At 43.7% G+C, this 22,422-nt stretch overlaps 1 protein-coding gene across 3 annotated transcripts in view; it reads right to left on the bottom strand.

The window, feature by feature from the left end:
• Positions 1-22,422, bottom strand: part of PDZRN3 (PDZ domain containing ring finger 3) — a 240,091-nt gene that overhangs the window by 4,924 nt on the left and 212,745 nt on the right. For all 3 annotated transcript variants that reach the window (XM_028101784.1, XM_028101785.1, XM_028101786.1), the window contains 4 exons: positions 14,328-14,575; positions 11,504-11,591; positions 1,487-1,585; positions 252-314 (listed from right to left, as the gene is read on the bottom strand). In XM_028101784.1, coding sequence (XP_027957585.1) covers positions 252-314; positions 1,487-1,585; positions 11,504-11,591; positions 14,328-14,575 — 498 coding nt within the window. The remainder of the gene's footprint in view (positions 1-251; positions 315-1,486; positions 1,586-11,503; positions 11,592-14,327; positions 14,576-22,422) is intronic.

The following is a 22,422-nucleotide window of genomic DNA, read 5'->3' as shown; positions in this document are numbered from 1 at the left end:
GTGCGTCTTCTGTAAGGTGCTGGGGCAGCTCTGTCCAGTTGCCCTAGCCCTCACCACTCCCTGGTGTGTGTTACTTTGTAGGGTTTTTGCTTCCCTCATTAATTTAACTTCTGGCCTCACTATACACCTGACTTGGTGATCCCTGTTCCTTAACATCTGCATTTTCAACCCTAAAGCTATTATCATCAACCATAAAATGTGCTCTTTTGTGACAGGCAGGGGACGAGGCCTCTGGTTGAAAGCTAACCTACCTGGATAATGCGGTCTCCTTCTCGGATGCGCCCATCCTTGGCCGCGATGCTGTTAGGGTCGATCTGAAACACACAGGGACAGGTCAGCACAGAGTGGACAACTAAGACACACGTGAAAGTAAACAACAGCACTTCTCACAGGCTGGCTAACACACAGTCCTCTTTATCCCTATGTTCTCGTTTTGCACATAAATAGACGAGACGTAGTTCCTGCAAGGAGAGACAAACATGGATTGATCTGTTTCCAAGCCCTTTCCTGGGCGTGCTCTTGGAACCCCGCATGGCCTCCTTATGACATGGCAGTGTGCACAGACCCTGCTGACCTAAGGGAATGGAGAGGCACAGCTGATTTTCGTTGCAGTCACAGAAATGAAAACCAAAGTGTGATGCAGAACAGGGTAAACGGCACCCTGGACTATACTGATGAGCAGCCATACCTTGATTATTTTACTAAATGCTTCCATTTTGGAAAATAACTTTACAAATGAAATACAACTGAGACAAGTGGGACTAAGTATGGGAAAAATCTCCCCAAATGTGGTCATGGTGGACCATCTTAAGCTTGGTGAATAAAGTACATCCAAAGGAATAATTATTCAGCCTAGTGAACACATCCCTTGGTTCATCCCACAGAGAGAGGTTTTATTTCCTGACAAAACTGAGTTTCTGTGCTTGCCTAGATGGGAGTCTAGGGTAAAGTATTCATACTGTAATCATACTGCATTGTCTTCTCCAAGAAGATCAAAATAGCTTCCATCTCTGTACTTTGCAGACGCATTTAACTTACATGAATGCAATGATATACACATTCAACCAAAAGGAAAAAGAAAGAGATAAAGAAATACTTTAAAAAGTGTAAATGACTCCATCCACCATCCCATTCAATGGACACGAGAAGGGAAATGTGAATCTGCTATCCCCTCAGGGTTGAACACACAAAACCATGTAAGCGGCTCCATTTTATGGCCGATTTGCAGGCTTGGCAAGGGTAATTTTACCTTATGTGCTGACTGACATTTGAACTTAACCCCCATGTAAAGATGTAACTCCATGGACTGTGTGATGAAGGGGAGAAAGGCATTTGGGTCTTTCCAAAGACTTCTCAATGAGCCAGAGTTAGGGCTGGTTAACACATAACAGAAAAAAAAAAAAAAAAAACAACAAAAAACAAACCAAAAAATCAAAAACCTCCTCTGGTCTTGAGATGATAGTTACACAACACTCAGCCTTCATACCTCACTTATGTAAATCCCAATGTCATCTTCATCATCAGTCCGGTAGCACACGGTGAGGCCCAGCTTGTCCTGGCTGTTCATTCTGTACAGATCCACTTCCTAGACAAGGGAAAGGCGTTTGCAGTGAGCCTCCAGTGGGCAGGGAGAGCTGGGAGGGGTCAAATGCTTTAAAAATATTCTGTTTCAATGATGAACTGGATTTCTTTGTATTTGATTGTGTAGAGTGGTTAACGTACTAAACAAAAAGTGATTATGGACACAGGATCAATGCCCACGGCATTTCTGACCTTTCAGTCAATATAAAGTCATTTTGAAAATAGTTATTTTATTGATCCCCCAAAAGAAAAATTACCTATATTTCACTCAGTGTCAAGACTTCTGGGGTAGGGCTTTTAAAAAGCATTCTTTCAATGCCTGCCACAAACGAGAATATTTCTATACCCCAAACCATCCAGCCATTTCAGTACAAATGTTTCCAATGTGTTCAGTTAGATTATTTCACGTTGCGTTCCCTTAATATTCACAGTAATAGAACTTGCAAACAGATTACACATAAATTGATCCAAGAAAGGAGGGTAACGGGATAGTGTGCAATTAATGCTTTCCACAACAGCTGTGATATTTACAGTCAAGAAATTAGTTTCAGTCACTATTACTGCAAATTAAATAAGATAAAAGCAACGTGAGCCCAAATGCGAGACACATGAGCACAGGGAAAGCCACTGTATTTGCCAATTAGTCTTGCTCTTCAGAATGAAGTCAGAACTTTGAATACTGTTGGAGCCTTGGGAGGAAGTTCTGGGTTTTCTGAAAGTATCAACAAGCCAAGTTGCCCTCTCCACCACACTGCCAATTGCCCCTGCAAGATTTGGCAGCACTAAGCTGAGGCCTGTCCGAAGGGCTGCCTGAGAAGAAGGTCTCCAGCAGGTCTCTCGCTCTGGTTTTCACTGCTGACTGCTCACCAACCAGGAGTGGAGGTGCTGAGAGAATGGGTCTCTGAAACCACGGTCTCTGGGGACTACTTCCTCTCTCCATACTATTCTTGGAGTGTGGTAAGGATGCAGTAGTCTTTGTGGGGAAGCTCAAAGCAGGTATGTCAAAGCAGATAATTCCTGAACCCTTCCCTGTGAAAGGCAGGGTGCCCAGCACCATGGACACCTTTCAAGCTGGAAGAACAGCAGGTGCAAATGTCCTGGGCCAATAATGCCAAAGCCCTGTGTGCAAGGAGGAGAGAGATGGGCTGAGCATGGCAAGGCACGAGGCCAGACAGGTTAGGAGAACCCCATAGGCCAGCATGAGGAGCTCGGATCTTACTTCACCATTGTGGGAACCCACGAAAAAGTTTTAAAAGTGAGGACTGCCCTGATCTGACGGACTATTTTCAGCCATCTTTCTGGCTGATGTATGAAGTGTAATGTGGTGGTGAAGGGTTGGGGCTATGAAGACAGGCAGACCTGTGTTCAGATCCCACATCTACCTCTTTCTAGCACTTCCATCATGGGCCTGTTGCTGTATCGAAGCCGGTCTCCTCACTAGTGAATGCCATCCTGCTGCCTCGGGCTGGGTAAGGACTCAGTGAGGTAAGGCCCACAGAGAACTTCAGCACAGTGCTTGGCCCAGAGAAAGTTAATAGAAAATAGTAGTATTATAATCACTGCAGGTATGTTTACTTGCCTCAAGTCCCAGCACAGAGTGGTTATATTTCACGTGCCCCTCCCCACAACAAGATAACTTTATTTTCTGAACACTGATATGTTAATTCACTGACTTCCTAATTATAGATTTAGCAATATGACAGATTTTCATTAAGTGAAATCCCATTAATTTCTGATACTTCAGTTGAGTTCGATGGAAATTTCTTTCCTCATGTTTTGAGAACTGGACTAAGCACAGTAATGGAGGAAGCATGAGTTTGAGGGTCACGTTTAACTACAAGGGCCGATTCTTTCCAAATACTTGGGAGTAACCAATTTGCATATCTCACACACATTATTAATCACACATCCTCCTCTTACGTTTCAAACACATGCTCACATCTCAGTCTCAGGTTACACTTCCTTTGGGTCTGGGTAGAAGGAAAGACTTTCTCTGTTTTGGCCCTTATCACAGTGTGAATCAGTGGAATTTCATGATGGTTTGTTTGGGTCCAACTGCACAACTGTCGCCAAACGCTACCACCAAGCCCTGTGCTATCATGGCAGATGCCAGATGGTTCGGGAACAGGTCCATGGGCAACCAAAGCAGAGAGAGAGAATGGGAAAGGTTGTAGGAAGAAAAATGAGAAAGACAATAAATGTGATATTCCCTTTAGCAGAAGTATAAATGATAATATGAGTTATAGCTTTCTCTGAATAGTTGGCCACCAAGGTGAGTATCTAAGCATAAAAGAGATCACAGTTCCACTGGGCTTTATCCCAGTACTCAAAGTGAGCTTCCAAGTGTGGTTGTGAGGAACAAGTGCAAAAATTGAGGGGAGGGTTTAGAAACTACTAGAGCATTTGGATATTGTCATAATATCCAAGAACAAGAAGAGCAAGCTTGTCTTATTGACCAAAGTATGCATCGGTTCAGGTACTCCTGACTCAAGTGGCAAGCTGTATATGGGGTGAGCTGTAGAGAGTCCCACACGGTAGAACCACATATTGGTCGGTGACATACTGAAACTTAAACCGGTTGACCTGGTTGGTCCTCATGGCTTTTCAGCATAGACAGTCTGAGAAGCATGACTCTGTGATACACATCTAGAACTGAGGGCTCCATTTGAGAACCCAGGAAGGCAAAAAGTCTGGAAATCATGTCTTGGAAAAGGACAGCATAACATACTAGGGTTATTCAAAGCACAAAAAGGAAGCCTCCTAAGGAATGGGATTAGCTGAATGTCTGCTATATAAAAAAGGATTACATTTATTTGGTTTAGTTCCCAAAACGTAGAGAGTCTGCTATCTTAAGTGTTGAGTAAATGATTTCAATAAAAACCTAACTTGAAAAGCATTTCTACTCTATTTTTTGGTCAGGATTTTGATTGACAGATATTTGGAGAACTATAAAGCTATAAATGTGGACATCAGTTCATGCTGCTATTCGTGGGAGTATTTTATTCTGGTACTTTACTCTTCTAAATCTGCCAGTTCCTTTCAACAAATCTTTTATAACCAGGGAGGAAACTTTCTTAGAACGAAATGTCAAGCTGGAAAGGAATACATCCTAAAGTGTTGCTTTAAAATAGTTTCACCTGAATCCCTGATACCTGAATCATGGATAATCCCTTATGCTCTCCTTGAACACATTTTATATGCTGCCATTAACCCCATATGTGATTAGCAAATTAGTAACAGATTTCCAATACACACTGTTGGAAATGACACACAATACATGATGGTCAACATTCCCACATTTGTGCATGGGAGACAAGAGGTTTCCTTTACCAGATCTATTCCCAGTTAGCAATATATTCTGAGAATGCAGGGCTCCCTCCCTACAGCAGAAAGACTTAGCCAACACTGCATTTAGCCTTTAAATTCCATTGCAAATCCTCCCAGGACAGACTGTCATGGCGACAGTCACATTCTCACTTTGGTCAGGTTTGACTTAAATACTGCAAAAGCCGGATTCCATCCTTGACATGGATGAGAAGCTGGCTCTGGCATCTATCTCTCTCTCTCTCTCTCTCTCTCTCACACACACACACACACACACACACACACACACACACGACAGGGCAGAGTTCTCATCTGAAACAGTTGCCCTGAGTATGTTAAAGCTCTCTTTTCCACCCCCAATTCCTGTTAGCTGTGAAGCAAACTTTAGGACTTGATTTTTTAGAACAGATTCAAGAATGGGAGTGTAATTCTAGTTTAGGGGTAGTCCTCTTGGAAATGGTCTGGTTCTATCTTAGAAATGGTCTGGTTTTAAAAAGGATGAGTGGTATAGGATAGACAAATGGCTGATATTACATTTTAAGTAGTAGGAAAGGAAAGGATACTCTGGAGTTTACTCCAGGTATGTTCTTGACATTGATATTAGATAGGATGGCTTGGGCTATAATGTTTCCTTGTGTTACCTGGATCTTTTGAGGAACACTAAACAAGAACTGGAGAAGTTTCATTTCGAAGGCATACGGTATAACTTAGCAATGGTCACTCAGTTCCCAAGGGATGGTTCAACATCATAAAGAAGGGCCTGGTTGCTCATAGTTAAGCAAAGAGTGAACCATAAAAGGTTTTCAGAAGCTCTTGAAAAAGAGCGCTGTAAGAACTGCTACACTTTTAGCTGTGTATAAATCTAAGTTTTACCTTGGTTGCTTATCAAGATTATATTAAGGCAATAGTTGAATAATGAGTTTTGAAGTAAAAAAAAGGGTCTAGCCTAATATAGTGTGCACAGTAGGTGGCTCAAAATTGAATGAATGAGCTTAAGATTCCAAGGCAGAAAAAAAAAAAAAGTCCACATGAACAACACTCCTGGGCTGTGCCATGAGCAAGCCAGGCAACCTTGGGAAAGTCAATTCATGTCTCTGAAACGTCTCAGCTATTCTACAATTTCCTAACCAGATATGGTATTTGGGGGCCTTAGCAGATAATTCTCCAAAATCACTGGGTGGCTGGTACCTTCTCAGCATTGCATTCTGCCTCGAAGCTAAAGGCAGAGCCTTACACAACTGAGCACATCACCGAAAGCTTAGAGGTTATCAATACTTATCTGTCTGTGATGATGGAGATACGATTTCAGAGAAGACCATTAATCAAACTGGTATGAATAATGTATTAGCATTATCTGGATTACAGCTCCCCCACCACTGGTGTCCTGTTGCTTACTGGTCTAGATGGACTGTTGGATAAAAATGAACTGGTAAGCCTGACATTTCAGATGAAATTGAAACAAGAGCCCCATCACAAGAATTAATGGGGCCATTCCACGTGGGTGATTCAAGCTTTCTGTTTCAACGTCAGCCACTTTAATCAGAGGGGATCCCAAAGACCAATTTCAATGGCTTATCCCACACCAGGAAGACGGGTCACTGAAGCATAACTCTACCTTAATCATTTCAGAACTGCTGTGCAGATTTCTTTAAATTATCTCCACTCTTTCTATATCCATGCATGGGGCAGGCTATGTGCAACACAGAGGTGTCTCTAAAGAGGCCGTACTTCCCTTCAAGAACCTTCATTTGAGATAGGGTAATAAGGCATTTATTCCTTCACTCAACAAATGTTTATGGGTTACCTACCATGTGCCAAGGACTATCTAGGCACCAGGAGTGTAACCATGAATGAGTTGGACAAGAGCCCAGCTCTCATGGAACTTGTATTCTAGTGGGGGAGCCAGTAAGTAGGAAATGGCACTGTTGGGGTAGGGATGCTCTAGACAGAGTGGCTGGGAAGCTTCTCTGGAGGTGACGTTGTGGACAAAAGACGGAGCCGGATGGGGCCATGCTAGGATCTGGGCAAGTGCTCTGTGGGCTGAGAGCAAAGCAGGTGGAAGGTCCTGGTGTGCAGATGGTAGTACAAAGAATGGGCAAGTGCCGATTGTACTGGGAATAGGGTGAGGAGGCCGACTCAGTGAGGGCAGGGCTGACCGGGAAAGGTTTCCTGGAGGAGTTCTTGAGCTGTGCCTTAAAGGCTAAAGACAAATGTATAGATTGGCGGGGGCATCCTGCATTGTCTCCAGGACAATCCCAATTCCCTAGTGATCTACTTAGGTTACTCGATGAAACCAGGTATGGAGGTCATTTTAGTCTCCCTGTTGAAACTGTAGCTTTTCTTCTGTTTTCTCACCTCAAAACGACATCATCAAAACACAACATAGGTGAGGGTAGCTTCACAGCCTGGAGGGGGGCGCTACTGATGAATCAACTGGGAAATTAACACGATAGATTAAGTAAAAAGCCTTCTTTAGACATCTATTTTCTTTCTTAATTGCCTCCAGGAAGATCTAGAGCAGGTGTTCAGTACCTGAAAATTTATGGGTAATTATGTGGCTGCTCAACCCTTGGGTATACTTGGGTATAATCCTTTTAGCTTTACACAGTTTCACAATAACAGGGACTTGACACTTACCTAAATATCATTTTGTGTGCTTTAAAAGACAGAACATCTGTTTTTCTCTGTGCATTTGCTTCTATAATATCCCAACACACTCATATATTTTCCTCCTATATAATATCCATGGAACTAGTTACTTTTCAAAAGGTGTGAATGTTGATCTCATTCAACTCAGATGATGAGTGGTGTGTTGAGACTGACCCCTAACTCAAAACACGCCTGCTCTTTTTGTAATCTAACCCCAGAGTTGGGGGGAAGAGAAGAGGATGGAACATCGCAGAGACGAGAGTGTGGACTATTCTATGAAATTTGGTGAGAAGCATGGATGACACGTACGTGCCAATCTCCCTAAAAACTGGGTCTGCTTTAGGAAACTCCATTCTTGGCACTGAGGTTGCTTTATTACCATTCTGGAGCTGACCATACTACCGTCGGAGGATGTGCCTCTGAAACGGGGCAGTACTGGAGGTACACTGTTCTCTACGGGAGGTTCCCTCCAGGTAAGCGGCCACACTGAGCTTCAGGAAGACTTTGAGCCTTCCGAACCACAGGACTTGGGATGGGCCTCCTATCCCAAACCATCCGGTTCACTTTATGAGATGTGCTTAGTTAACAAACACAACTTGGTGACATCTCAGCTGCTAAGGACAAAAGTCCAGAGGTGAAAGCAATCTTCCTGCCTGGCGTGGACCCATAACCATATTTTGGCTTTCTTAGGAGATGAAAAGTTCCTGTCTAACAAGCCTAAGGGCTTAGGAACTTCAAGGGACATGAACTCCTTAAAGGCAAGCAGGGTGGTGACTTCCTTATTTTGCATTTCTAGCACCAGAGTATTCAGTGTTAATAGATACTTAAAGTGGGCAAGTTGAAATGAAAATAATCATGGATATAAAGTCTCATGGCATCAAAGGTCCAATTTAAAACACTCAACTGATTTTCTAAATTATTGGGCTGTTTGTCTCTGCTAAAATACTCACGAAAAGAAAGAAGTCTATGCCGAAAGGAATACACAACTAAGTCTTGCTGCTTTGACCCATGACAAGAACAAATGGAAGCTTGGACTTCTTTACCTCTAGGTTGGGCCCCTCCAACTTGAATGTGCACTGAGGCACCTGGGGATCTTGTTAAAATGCAGATTCTGACTCAGCAGCTCTGAGGGCCAAGATTCTGCATTTCCTGCCAACTCCCAGGGTGATGCTGTGCCAATCCTGGCACCACACTTGGAGTAACAAGGTTCTAGGGAACTGGTTTAGAGTGGCCTCTACCAAAAGCAAGATGCTCTAAGGTAGTTCACACTGAGAAAGTTATTACCTTTAGGAAGGCAGACTCAGTCTGGGCTAGTCTGAACACTTCTTTAACACTCGCCGATCTCCTGAGAAAGAGAGGCGAATCGGCCCCTGGCTCCTGGGCCCTCACCAGGCACCACCCATGATGGGCACCAGGATTTGATAACACTGCCTGGGGTCCACTGTATATACTGTGTAGCACCTTCTATTTATGGCAGTTGATGCTGATTTTCTGTCTGAGGCAGTCATAGTGCATTGCCTTTAAAATAAATTCACCTTAGTTAAAATGAGTTGAGTTGGGTTAAAGCAAAACAGAAAGCAAACAGTGGTTCTGGTGGTATTCAGAAAGAACAAAAAAAATCGTGAGGCAGAATGGGCCAAATGGGGCAGATACTGTGGGAGTTCTGTGACCTTCCAGAAAGCATCTGCAAACCTTTTTAGACGCAAGCATTTTTTTCCAGGAAGAAACCCTAGATTCCATCAGGTTCTCCGAGGTGTTAGGCACTAAAATAGATCACTAGTATGGAGTCAAGTTTAACTAAGTGTCCATGACTTATCAAGTCTACACAATACGGTGAACCCTTGAACAACACGGGTTTTAACTGCGTGGGTCCACTTTCATGTGGATTGTTTTTGATAAATACAATATGGTACTGTAAATATATTTTCTCTTTTTTCTCTAACTTACCCAACTGTAAGAATACAGTGTATATTGACTGTCTATGTTTTCAGTAAGGCTTCTGGTCAACGGTCGGCTAATAGTTAAATTTTTGGAAAGTTAAAAGTTAGACGTGGAATTTTGATGGTGCAGGAGGTCAGCCCTCCTAGTCCTTGTGTTGTTCAGGGGTCAGTTACACTCTGTAAATCTAGCTCCCGAGATATTTTATAGCTTTTTAAAGACCTCTACTTTGTCACAGTTACATTGATCATCAAAAAGCAGTGTTGTCCTGGAACGATTATTAAGTAGCCCTTCTTCTTGTAAAGCACTATTCCCGAGAACTCTAGACCCAGGAAATGCTAAGAGGTACTTGGCCAAAGAGAAGTTGTTAGATCAAACAAAAATATGTTGGGGGTAATGCTGTCTACTGTATCTGCTCTCCTTCCCCAGGGCATTTACCGTGCTCTTAAACATATCCAGGACTGAGAAGTCCTCTGGGACAAAATCTGTTCACTGTGGTTCACTCAGACACTTCTCAAACACGGTTGACGTGGAACCCCGTTTGCACACACTGTGTGTTAACATGCTAAGAATGAGTGTCCTGGGGGAGGCACTGGCTGCTTCATGAACTACCCCCAAAGGTGGGGAGAGGGGAGATTGTAAATGATAGGCAGAGTCCCTGGTTTTCTGAAAGGCACAAGGCTACGTTTCACGCAGCCATCAATCGGGGGCGGCGAGTACTGAGGTCCATGGTGGGCAGCGCACGGGGACAGCAGCAGGTTTGAGCCAGAATGACCACCATTCCAGTTCAGACCGTAGGCATTGAGCAGGAAATTTAAATTTTCTAAACAATGTCCCTGAGTGCATTAGGACTCTACATCAGGCTGTAGGGGAGCAGCCAGTGAAGGTGGTGTTTGAACCCGGGGACTGATCTCTGTCCCCTCTCCTGGCACAGAAACCCTCGGTAACCGTAAAGGGGAGCTTGAGGATTACAACCACCTTCCACTCGTCTGCCACCTCGCTCACTGCCCTGCAACCTACTGGCTCTCAGCAACCCGTTGACCTCACGCTCAACATCAGCAATCTTTCTAAAAGGTACCCAATTATCCTAGTCTGTAAAGTCAGTTCTGAAAAAAATGCTCTTGCATTTTTCAAAAACACAATAAAATAGAGGAACCAATGTTTGCCCGAAAGTGTAAGGAAGTACATCTTGAAAGGTGACTTTTCTCTATTTTCGATCTCTCTTATTAAAAGACAAATGAGAGCTGGAACTCTGTAAACTGATGCCCTGTAGGGGAGGTGGGTCGGGGGCTGGGTGAAACAGGTGAAAGGGATGAAGAGTACACCTCTCATGAGGAGCACTGAGTAACATACAGGACTGCTGAATCACTCTGTGGTATACCTGAAACTAACTAACACTGTATGTTAGTGATACTTGAATAAAAATAAATTAAAAAACCCCCAGAGGCCATTAGGACCTTATACATCATCTAGAATCATATCTAAGTCATATTTGGCCTCAAATAAGGAGAGTTTTGGATTTGCTAATTTTTTTCAAGCTCAGTGTTACAAAATGTTGGGCAAACCATTCTGTGTTGGTGTGGGCTAGCCCCCACTCTATTTATCTGTTTACTCCTGCCTTTGAGTAATTAAGTCGTGATGACTTTAAGAGGAGAAAGGTGGGGAAGCTCACTGTAGTTACAAGAATGGATGGAGTTTAGAGCCTGATGAGAAGAGATAACATGAGTTAAAAGATCCACAACAGGACTCACTACCCTATCTTTTAAGTAATTTTAATTAAAAAAAAAAAAAAACCCTACATTTCTGCTTTGGGATCAGACTGTAACGTTGTTCTGTTTTGAAAGGGGGGGTAGGGAAGAAAAGCCAAATTATGCCTTTAAATGGCATGACTGAAAGTGGTTCTTTTAAAAGAAAGTGGCTCTTTCATTAACATCCGTAGACTACATGTATGCTCACAGAGAACTTGTTAGTCTTAGTAATGGCTCCTAAATCGAGACAAAGATGTTCTTACCTCCAACTCCAGTTCCTCCCTGTCCATTTCCTGATGGACGCCTCCAATGTAGTCACTGGGATCATAGTACTCGTGGGCCGAGGGGTGCCTGAAAACAGAAGAAAGACCTTTATGGCCTGCTTGCAGCTGAAAGTCCCTCCTTTTGTCCCCCCAACCTCGCCGGGCCCACTGTGATGTGGCCCCAGTTCTCAGGGCTGGGGCACTGCCTAAGCCCACTTCTCCTTGGCCGTGCTTCTCAGCGGCGTCAGGACCTCCCCTGTTTAACACTTCCATCCTCTTCGAAGAAGATGCAGGTGACAGCGGGACTGCCCTTGCTGCTCCCAGTGACCATCCTCTTGCCAACTAGTCATGTGAGTCAATGAGACTCATTTCTCACTCAGTCTCTAGAGAGCAGACATACTCCTCTTTCCCGCTTATTGCTTCACTGTTAGATTTTCTCTTTGGGCAGAAAAAGGCTGGACTGGATGGTCAGGCAACACTCAGGGATATGTGTTGGCCTCTGAGTCCGGTCCAAAGGGCTGGCACTGAAACTACGATGCTATCATCTAGGACAGTGTCTTCCCAAACTTCTCTGGTTGTTCCACGACAAGGAAGAGGTTGAACATGAAAACCGAGTATGCACATATATGTAGATAATGAATGTGTGAATGTACTACACACATGCACGTGTACATAAGCATACAGGCATGCACACCCACTGCTCAGAGAACAGAGGCTTGAGGCTGTCTAGGACAACATGGGAAACCCTATTTCCAGAAGCCACCACCTCTTTGGAACCTCTAGGAGCAGAGGCAGTGGGAATCGTAAACAGGCTCAGTCAGCAGCTCTGAGAGGTCCCAGACGTGGGTGGAGAGCTGCAGCCTGATTGTTGACTGGGGACTCAAAGCATCTTGTTCTCAAACATCAGCACAGCAATTAGTGGGCTCTGGTCTTCCCTCCCAGGCACTTAGTTTTGAAACACCAGATCAGACATGAATGGTCAAACAAGGGCTGGCTTTCAATTTTCTGGACCTATCAGGTAAATTTCCTGCCAGCACTTAAGGGGCTTTTAGGACTGGAGGACGCCACTGGAGGGCCTGGGCTTTCAAGCATCACGTTAACACTCCCCTTTCTATCCCGAGGCGCGCTCTTTCCTCTGCTCTGACCTTGCAGCCAGAACCTGGAGAGGCCTGACCTCTGGACTCCACTGAGATTTCTCAAGTTGCCCCTTGGGGGTAGGTCATGTCATGTTAACCAGACTTAAGAGGAAATTAAGGGTTTGGCTTCTAAAAGGCCCGTCACTGTGACAGTTCAACATCTGAGAGGCGGGAGCCGCTGCAAACGCCTCATCAATACTCAAGAGGCAGTTTTGCTCTATAAAGTCAAAGAACTGGCTTGAATGATTGTGGTTCGGTGAATCGGGCAATTCTTTCATAGGGTCAACTGGGATGCCAAAGAGTAGTAGTGTGGCTAAGAGCTGGGAGTCCAGGTGAGCCAGACCTGCCTCTCAGTCCAGATGCCAACTTCAGCTGAGGAGAACGGGTGTGTATGCACTTCCTCACTGCATGGAAGGAGCCATCTTCTTTGCACACTCCTGTGTACACTGAGCGTGGATGTCAGAGAGGGGACCCTTTCTTTCCCCTTCCCCACTGTCAGGCCTGGGGAGTTAGTCCTGGACTCCCATGATAGCTAGCGGGCAACACCATGGGATGAAAGGCAAGCCTCTGGTCTGGAAGCTGGTGGAACCACAGGAAACGTGGGCTCACTCCAGCTACTGAGTTACTAACAGAAACCCAACAGGTAGCACTCAGAGGTTTGCCTTGGGAGAGGTAAAATGCCCTTGGAAATAAAGCATCACATTAGTGATCGGAATCAGGAACAAGACAGGAAGAGCCAGGAGGGACTCTTCCGTCACCTAGAGAGACTAAGGCAGGGAAGGGGACATCCTGTCCTCACACGGGCAAAATCATGTGCTCCAAGCTCTACGGTAAAGTGGACATCTTCTCAGCCAGTGGTCTTAGAAAATTTCTCGCTCTTCTTTCCCCAGATATTTCATCTCACTCACTAAATTAATGATTGCTGCTCTCTCCTGAGTGCTTACCATGTCATGGTGAGAACTTCCCACACATTATTTCCTCTAACCCAACACTCTTACACACTGGGTTCTATTATTATTTTTCCTACATTAAAATGGGGATAAAGTGAACTGCCCAGCTGCCTGGCTAGTTATCAGTTTGAGCATCAGGCTCATCTGACTTGAAGGCTCTGAGCTCCACTCTCTCTCTCCCTGGCAGGAAGTAAGGTAAGAGGAGAGTCATGTGTAAAGTAATTCGTGGGGGGGTGTTGGATCACAGCTGTTACTTAACTGGTAAATGCGGCACTTATATGAGGCACGTGTGGGCTTATTAACACGGATCCAGGTTTGAAACGAGACCCCAGAAAGCGGAATGCACACCCTTCAGGGCTCTCTTTACACTCCCGAATTACTTTGTTGTCTATTTAAAAGAACCATCAGCATTCCCTCTAGTTATAACACAAAACCTTCACATTGCCTTTTGCGGTGATTAAATTTTATTCTGAAATAACTTTTATGACATTGGTAAGTAATTTTGCTCTTAGAATATAATTTGAATAACTCTGCTCCAGGGTTATAATAAAGTAATTAATATGTCAGAGCGGTTTTGAGCAGGACTCAATTGACTGCCTCTATAAACAATAAAACACGGGCAACTTGGAGGAAAATTATAAGACCCGCTAATGTTTTTCACATGGAAAAAGAAAACAACTTCACTGGACTTCTTTACCATGCTTATAAACATTAGTGCCACAAGACCATGTGACTTACTCCTCTGGCAGGAGATAGGCATCCAGCACAGGTGGGGTGGGAGAGGACATCTTGGTGAGGGCCATGATGTGCTCGAAGGTGATGTCGGTTTGGGTTCCTGTGTCCACCAGCTGCGACTCTGACGGAGGTGTGAACATTTTGGTCCGAGGCGTTCTCCTCAACACCTGTACCACAATGGGCTCTTTGGCGGTCTTGAAAGCTTCCACAGCCTGGTCATGAGTCGCTCTGGATAAGTCTTTACCGTTGACCTGTGGACAAATATTTAGGGTGACAGAGGATCATAGTCAAGCAGAAGCTGGGAAGATTGTGCTCCTGTGTAAGCAAGCTAAAAGGAAGAACAACTTGAGGGTGTGAGAGAATTCCAATTCTGTTTTAGGTTTCCTAAGGAATGTCTAGTGGGATGGGAGTGAGTTTGGAGGGATACAGATCTGGCATTAAATGATAAATGTCACAGTGGGGAAGTCTTGGCTTCCTACTGGAATGTCTTTAACACAGTTTCATCACCTGCTAAATCTTGCCTGTGAGAGAAAAGAGCAGCCTCCGGGCTCAGAGCCTTTATCAGGCAATAATAGCTAACTAGAAATTAATTACATTGTTATGTGTTAATGGGGTGTATCATGTCAGGTGACATTAGCTTTCCTTTTATGGAAGTGATATGAAGTTTCCTTTTTAAATAAATTGCTTTTTTTTTAAGTCAATCAAATATACTAAGTAAATGATAATCCGGGCCGTAGGTGGACATGGCAGATATCAAGGAGGTCCAGAAATGGCTGGCATTCTGGCCGATGTGTGGGAAATTAATTGCTGTCTTGTTTCCCACTGTGTACAGCCTGAGCCGCTGCTGCATCCCCAAGTGCTTTTACTTACAGAGTGTCCACCGTCTGCCGCATGACTGACCTGAAGCTACCACTTAACACTTCCCTCAATGTGGTCTGGGAAGTTGGCAGAACCAAAATTATGTTCATCTCTCTCCTCTAACAGCTTCGGATTAACCACAGGAGATCACACAGCTAGTTAGTGGTGGGTCACAACTTTGTACCATTGGAAAGAATCCTGGATGCGGCATCCAATCTAAACTCAATGTGGCTATCTTTAGCACAGCTTACACAAGATGAAACAGAAGCCAGAACCTTATTTCTAGAAAATGAAGTCATTCCAAGCAACCTCTTAGTCCAGCTCTTTAATTTACCTTGCCCTCCCATCTCCCATGGCAAAGGAATAGGATGTTATGTTCCAGGAGCTTGGTAATGTCTAATGACTGCGCTTGCAGGAACCTTACCAGGCTCCGACACATTTCAATATTATTCCCCAGGGGTTGGCTTGCTTTTTAAAGTCAGATACAAAATGATCGTACAGGAACCATACTCTTCAGACTATACCTCGGCAGAAGTTCCTGAGCTTCTCAAATCTCTGGAGAGCAACACTGACAAATTCATGTCATTTAACATAGGAGTTCTTGAACATAAATCTCTTAGATTAATACTCTGTTTTTTTCAATAGGCATGTTTTTAGTATTTATTTATAAATGTCAAAATGAACACTGAACCTTTTCCTGTCGGGCATACGCATCCTCCCCCTAGTCCCCCAGTATCTTGTACTTCAGGGCACACTGACAATTAGGTCCATCCTCCGAAGCAGAGAGCACTTTGGGTTTCTCTGTGTCCGAGCAAAACACAAGTATGGATTATGCAGCCATTTTTCTATTTTTTGCTAAGCCCCTTCACTCTGGCCCTACAGGGAAAAGAACTCTTAGGACCGAGTATCTTGTAAACAACTGCTGGGTTGAAGAACAGATGTCGGACTCTTTCCTTGTAATGAAGCCCAAGTGCATCATGCCAGTGGAGATTATTAATGATCTGGATTCAATCTACTTAAGTAATTTACTTGCAACACAAGAGAGTCCGGCAGAACAAGAACTACGGGCTACGAAATGGCTCAAGTGCACCAGTAAGTAAGTGAATGGCTGAAGCACCAAACTCTCCCATCCTCTACCCTGGAGGACTGGGAACACCAGGGTTTAACATCACAACTGTCTTCCCTCTTCCTCCTTTGAGAAGAGGACAAACGGACACAAAAGAATTCTTTCCAGCTTTCTGAACTAGCTGACCATCTTGACCCCCTCCTTGCTCGGAGCCCAGAGTGCTGAGGGCTTGGGTTGGGAGGGAAGGGGGTGTTGGTTAAACAGCAACTTGAAGATCTGCGAAATTCGTGCTGTGGCAGAACTCTCTGAGCCGTATTTTCCATACTGACCAGGGGTCAAGTAATACAGGAACTTACAGTGTGATAGTCAATTTGTCCCTTGGTTAAATTAATGCCACAGACAGCACATGTGGGAGATGTGGGTGTGGGCACTGCCAGCTAGCCAAGCTTGTCTTCTGCCCTCGGTGGTCACCAGGGATGGCTTGTACCGAAGGCAGGAGTACTCCCAATGAACTCACACATGAAGACTTTTTTTTTTTAAGTTTTTATTTATTTGAGAGAGAGAGAGAATACGCGTGAGCAGAGGAAGGGGCAGAGGGAGAAGCAGACTCCCTGCTGAGCAGGGAGCCCGACTCCACTCAGGGCTCCATCCCAGCACCCCGAGATCATGACCTGAGCTGAAGGCAGATGCTTAACTGAATGGACCACCCAGGTGCCCTCAGACATGAAGACTTTTGAATGGGTCCTGCAAGATCTGTCTAATATGTGCTTTCTCTATTCATACATAAATACCAGGTCTTTTGCCAAAAAGGAATGAACATGAGATTTTCATTCAGGACCCTTCTAGTTGTGTCTAAAGAAGAACCCATCCTAGGAGTCTACTTTTTACATATACGATTAGGTCTTGCAAATATAACACCGGACAATGTTAGCTACCTGGTCAACAAACATCCCCCCTTGCCTCACCTTCTTCCTCTCAGCTAAGGGAGATGGGGTTTTGTTTTCTTTCCATCAGATCAGAGAGCTTTCCCTCCTGGGGAGACTGAGGTGTGGGCTTGATTAACCTTGGCTTATTATGGTGGTCTTATTCCTTTAGTGATGGATTTAGGCATGGGCATAAAACATAATTCTGGCTGATAGGGTAAGATGAGGAATCTGCTAGGGAGCTTCTGAAGTTTTGTTTGTTCTTTAAATAGGCAGGGATGGCCCTCTTCTGCCTCTGGCCAAATCATCTGCATGTATTGCTTGGATTCATGGGAGTATGTCGGGATCATGTTGAGAGCCGGTCTCTGGGGCCAAATTAACAACATACTGAGGGATTTGGAGCAGAAAAATGGGAGAATTGGGGTCTCTGATGGTATCACTGAGCAAATGAACTAACCAAGCTTAGAACCGCTTAACCGCAAATTTCTTACCATATTCAGTCCTGAATTCCTTATACATCGATCATTTTAACTTAAATCTTCACTGCTTGCAGCCCAAAACATCCCAATAGGTAAGTATCACAGAGATGTATTGTAAAATTAGGCAGGAATGTATTCTGATTCGTTCCTAGATACATCCTTCTATCTGTATAAAAGAATTAGTGAAAATGCTTTTCTGATTGGGAGTGTATCTTAATCAGCTCATTTTCATAGAAAAGTGATGGCAACTATTACTTAGGTAGATTTTATAAATCAGTGCTACGAGACTGAGCAGATGTTTAAATGGTACCTAGAAAAAGAAATATAAAGGACCCGCCTGAATCAGTCTAAGCTAAGAGGATTCTCAGGGGCAAACAGCTGCCCTGGGTCTCTATGCACACAATTCCAAAAAGCAAGAAGGCTTTTCTGAATCCGTCCCATTTTTGGCATTATTCAAAGGTGTTGATGCAACAACATCCATAGCATCTCTACGGCCCAGGATGAAGAAAGAGGGTAGTAAACCTAAAGGGAGGCCTGGAATGTTGGGGTGATCATGAAATGACCTCTTGTCCCACTCCAGGATGTCACCACCATGCTGGGTTCCCCAGAAAGGCATTTCGGACACCTGTGCCCATGAGAACAATTTCAGAAGCCCAGTGCCATGTGTGTATGTGAATCCAACGCAGTTCAACTAAAGCCTGGGCACAATCTAGGTGAGCCCCTCCCTCCTTAAATTACAGCTCAGGGACAGAGGGCACAGGGTCTGCAAGCGTGAAATCAGGGTAGGGTTGCAATCCTGAATGTGGACTTTGAACAGTTTGTTCTGCGTCTCAGTTACCTCGCCCACAAAAATAAATGTAATTATAGTGTTGTGCCTCTTAGGGTTATTATAAAGTTTGATGAGATAATCTACTTATAGTGCCTAACATGCAAATAATAAGAAATTTACTAAGATACCAGTGCTAATGGGGATCCTATACCAGAAGAGTCACATTTCCCCAGGAGAAAATGATCTATAAATCAAAGAAGCAAAATGCAGCCTAACTAGGTAGTCTCATTTGCATACCGAGAGGCTCCCTGCCCATCTCCTGTTCCTGGACTACCAACATACACGTAAATATCCTAGAGTCCTCAAGTTGGGATTCTCCGGCGGGGCTTTGGGGGTGCAAGAGATAAATTTTACAAGACTTGAGCCCTGCCACACAAGCTTCTTGACAGGGTATTTTAGGGATCATTACGTTCTCTTAAAGGACGATGAGACAAGGCGGGAGAGTTTACCATCCTAGATGATCCATTTTTACAGCCAAATTTGTTTTGAATTACCTTGTGCATATAACACTTATTACACTGTCATCTTGGAATCACATCACCGAGGGCCTTCGCGAGGGGATGATGCCGGTACACTGTCAACCGCCGAGAATGACAGCCGTTTATGCCCGGGATTAGCATTACATCTACATTACACAGCAGCGAGGCCCTGATGATGCCTGCAATTACAGATGGAATGCGTGGCAATGCTCATCCGGTGACGTTTGGCCCAGTCAAATTAAACATCATTAACTCGCCCAATTGAGCAGATTGCTTTTAAAACAGTTTATGCAGCTCTAAAACCAAGTAAATGGAATGTTTTGGAACAAGAAATGCTGATTGCAAACTTTATTATAAATTAAAGGCTTAAGTTACTCACCTAAGGCTCTGGCTGGTCCCTGGGGACTTAGGTGCAATTATGGTGAAAATCCAATCAGTCTGTCTCAAGGCAAACATCACTGCCATAAATATGACATGACACTAAGGAACCTCCAAGAGGTCCTTTAGTGGAAGGTCTCCTGGGACAAGACAATTATGCCATGGGCGTGGAATGATTCCTGCCTGGTTCCCATGAGGCCGGGGTAACTTGCTCGATGCTCTTTGTATGAGACACTCATGACTGTCTTTTCCATTGCCCTGAGAACTGATGCAAAACGGGTGGGATTTTCCATTTGGGGACAGATTGCATTGACAACCCCTTGGTCCATCTTGTAGTCATTCAATCCCTGAGTAAGTATTTGCTGAGGTTATTTAGTGAGAGTTGTTCCTCTCTTGGCAGACAGGATGCCACTTGGGAGAATTTCTTGTGGAAAAATGAGGCCCCAGCATGTGTGAGCCACTCAAGAAAGGGCCAGAAGGAATGTGTCGTGGACAGCATTTTCCCAAGACATCTAGTAAAGGATCTGATCTGCTGAGGTGGCCAGTTTGCTCCCAAAGACTACACATGCTGGAACACAAATGGAGCCCACAACCCAGAGAGAAGCCGGATCATCACGGATATCTACCTAGAAATGCCACTGGTGAAAGTCATGTCATGCACCTTTAGTGTCGCCTTTCAAAAGAGGCGCCCAGAAAGCTTGCAGAGAGCCCTACAACCTAACTGTGAGCAGACAGGATACTTTAATATGAAATATTTGGAAAAGACATACCACGCTCTCTCTAAATTAGAAAATAAGTATCTATTTATGGGAAGGCATCTGGTTTCTGAGGATCAAGGTACTGCAATCACCTCTCTTTCCACTGCATGTGGAAACGACCCCAATGGAAAGCGCGAATGCAATTTTAAATCCAGCCTACTATCAATTATGCCCCTGGCTAAAACACAAATTTTATAGGGCTCATTTAATTAAATACAGGGGCAGTGATTTCATTCTGTAAAATATCACACCTATGTTGTCAACTAATTAAAACTTAGATCCCACTGGAAGCAACAGACAATAATAAACAACATACCGAAAAGTAAAAGGTTTCAAGCTCTGATTTGGGTTGAAGTAAAAAATTTTTTTTCATTCAGGAAACTCCTTGTCTGTCTTAATTTATTTCAAATATATAGTCTGCTCTGGGGCTTGATAAAGGGAAGGTTAACTTATCTAAAATGTAGATAGTATGTTTAATAAGGAAGAGGAGTCTTAATAAACAAATGGTGTTTAAATTAACGGATTTCTGTGGAAAGCACTCACTTTCCCATGTGAGGTCTACGTATAAATAGACTATACTTCTATAGATCTCAATTCTTATGTTGTAAACGCTTAAATCTGTAGCAGTGTGTTTGATTTCTAACACGGACCACACTAGAGTTTGTCCACAGTAATTTCTAAATGCGTCCTGATATTATTTCCCTGGGTTTGGTATTTCCACAACTGAAAGATTCCCCCACCTTACTGCATTCTGCGTCACCTGAACAACTGAACTTATAGCCTAGGAAATTTTCCTGTTAGAGGAGCCTTCCTTATGTCTAACCTAAGTATCGCACATTTTAAAATCCCTTACTTTACTTCCTAAATACAGACTATTCCTGGCTGCCAGCCTCTGAATAATAAAATGGATGACATGTCTTAAAGAAAGAGGCTAAAAATCATACATGTTCTTTTTAAGTTTTTTTAAAGGTAGCATTAGTCCTAAAATTATAAAATGCTTTCTTCTCAGGTTAAAAAAAAAAATCTACCTTAATCAACAGTATTCTGTTTCTCTCCTTTTGGAAGCCTTGATGTCATCATGCCAAAGTCCCATTTTAAGTGATGATATCCAAATGTCCATTAAACTACAGTATATCTGAACCACTCGGAATCTTAAAATTAACATGCACATTTTTACATCATCTTAAAGGTGATGATTTAAAGATGCAACTCAATCTATTATAGGAAAGCCCAGTGTTGAGTACTTGGAAACAAGGTGTGTCTATAGCTAAATCACCCTACTTTCTATGACTCCTAAGTTCTTTGGAACATCAGTGTCTTCTCCAGTCATATCTTTAATGCCCCTGCAGCACGGGATGGTTTCAGGTTTAAAGCCAGTTAAATATGGTCGATTATATTCCACAGCCCATCACGGTTCACTCCTGGAAGACAGTTTTCCAAATACTTCTAACCATCCTTGCCCTTCTCTTATTCTTTATACTCATCTGGAAAAACCCTGACCAGTCCTTATGGTCCAACAATCTGCCCGTTGTCCATTTCTACACGTGAGTTTAGTGATGCTGGAGAATATTCATGCAATGAGATGTCAAGGAGTAGAATTCACAGCATTTTCTTGATGTGCAATCACACACTTTTCTAGTGATTGCCTGTATGTTCTCACCAGGCTCTGAACTCCATGACGGCATGAACGGTGTCTTTCGCCCCCTGTAGTACACCCAGACCTTAGTATAGCAGCAGAAAGGCAGCAGGTCACCTGAGCGACCTATTCACTCGTTTGTAGACCATCGCATTTCCCCACTGGGCACATCTGCTACCATTTCATGGTCCTGTCTACTCTTAAACAAAAATTCAACATTTTCTGCTCTGTGATCTTCTATGCTTAGCTGAGCTGAATACAAATCTGGTTGAGTCTCCTTTAGAATTTCCAAATTTCAGGGGAGCCTGGGTGGCTCAGTCGTTAAGCGTCTGCCTTCAGCTCGGGTCATGATCCCAGGGTTCTGGGATCGAGCCCCGCGTCGGGCTCCCTGCTCAGCGGAAAGCCTGCTTCTCCCTCTCCCACTCCCCCTGCTTGTGTTCCCTCTCTCGCTGTGTCTCTGTCAAATAAATACAATCTTTAAAAAAAAAATCCCCAAATTTCAAATGAAAATACATGTTTTGTATTTTTTACATACATACAGACATATTTAGTAAGAAGCATTTTCAATATAAATTTGTACATGGCACCATTCTTGATATGATCAACATGGCATCAAGGAAAGTATCCTTTGCTTTTTGGACAATGTAAAACGTGAGGCCCAGAAAGGTCATGGAGTGTCTGCAAAGGACCAA

Source organism: Eumetopias jubatus, unplaced genomic scaffold (assembly GCF_037043125.1).
Source record: "Eumetopias jubatus isolate StellerSeaLion01/CBP00866 unplaced genomic scaffold, mEumJub1_p1.0 scaffold_1, whole genome shotgun sequence".
Taxonomy (NCBI): Eukaryota; Metazoa; Chordata; class Mammalia; order Carnivora; family Otariidae; genus Eumetopias; species Eumetopias jubatus.
This window is presented reverse-complemented; position numbering and strand designations above follow the sequence as displayed.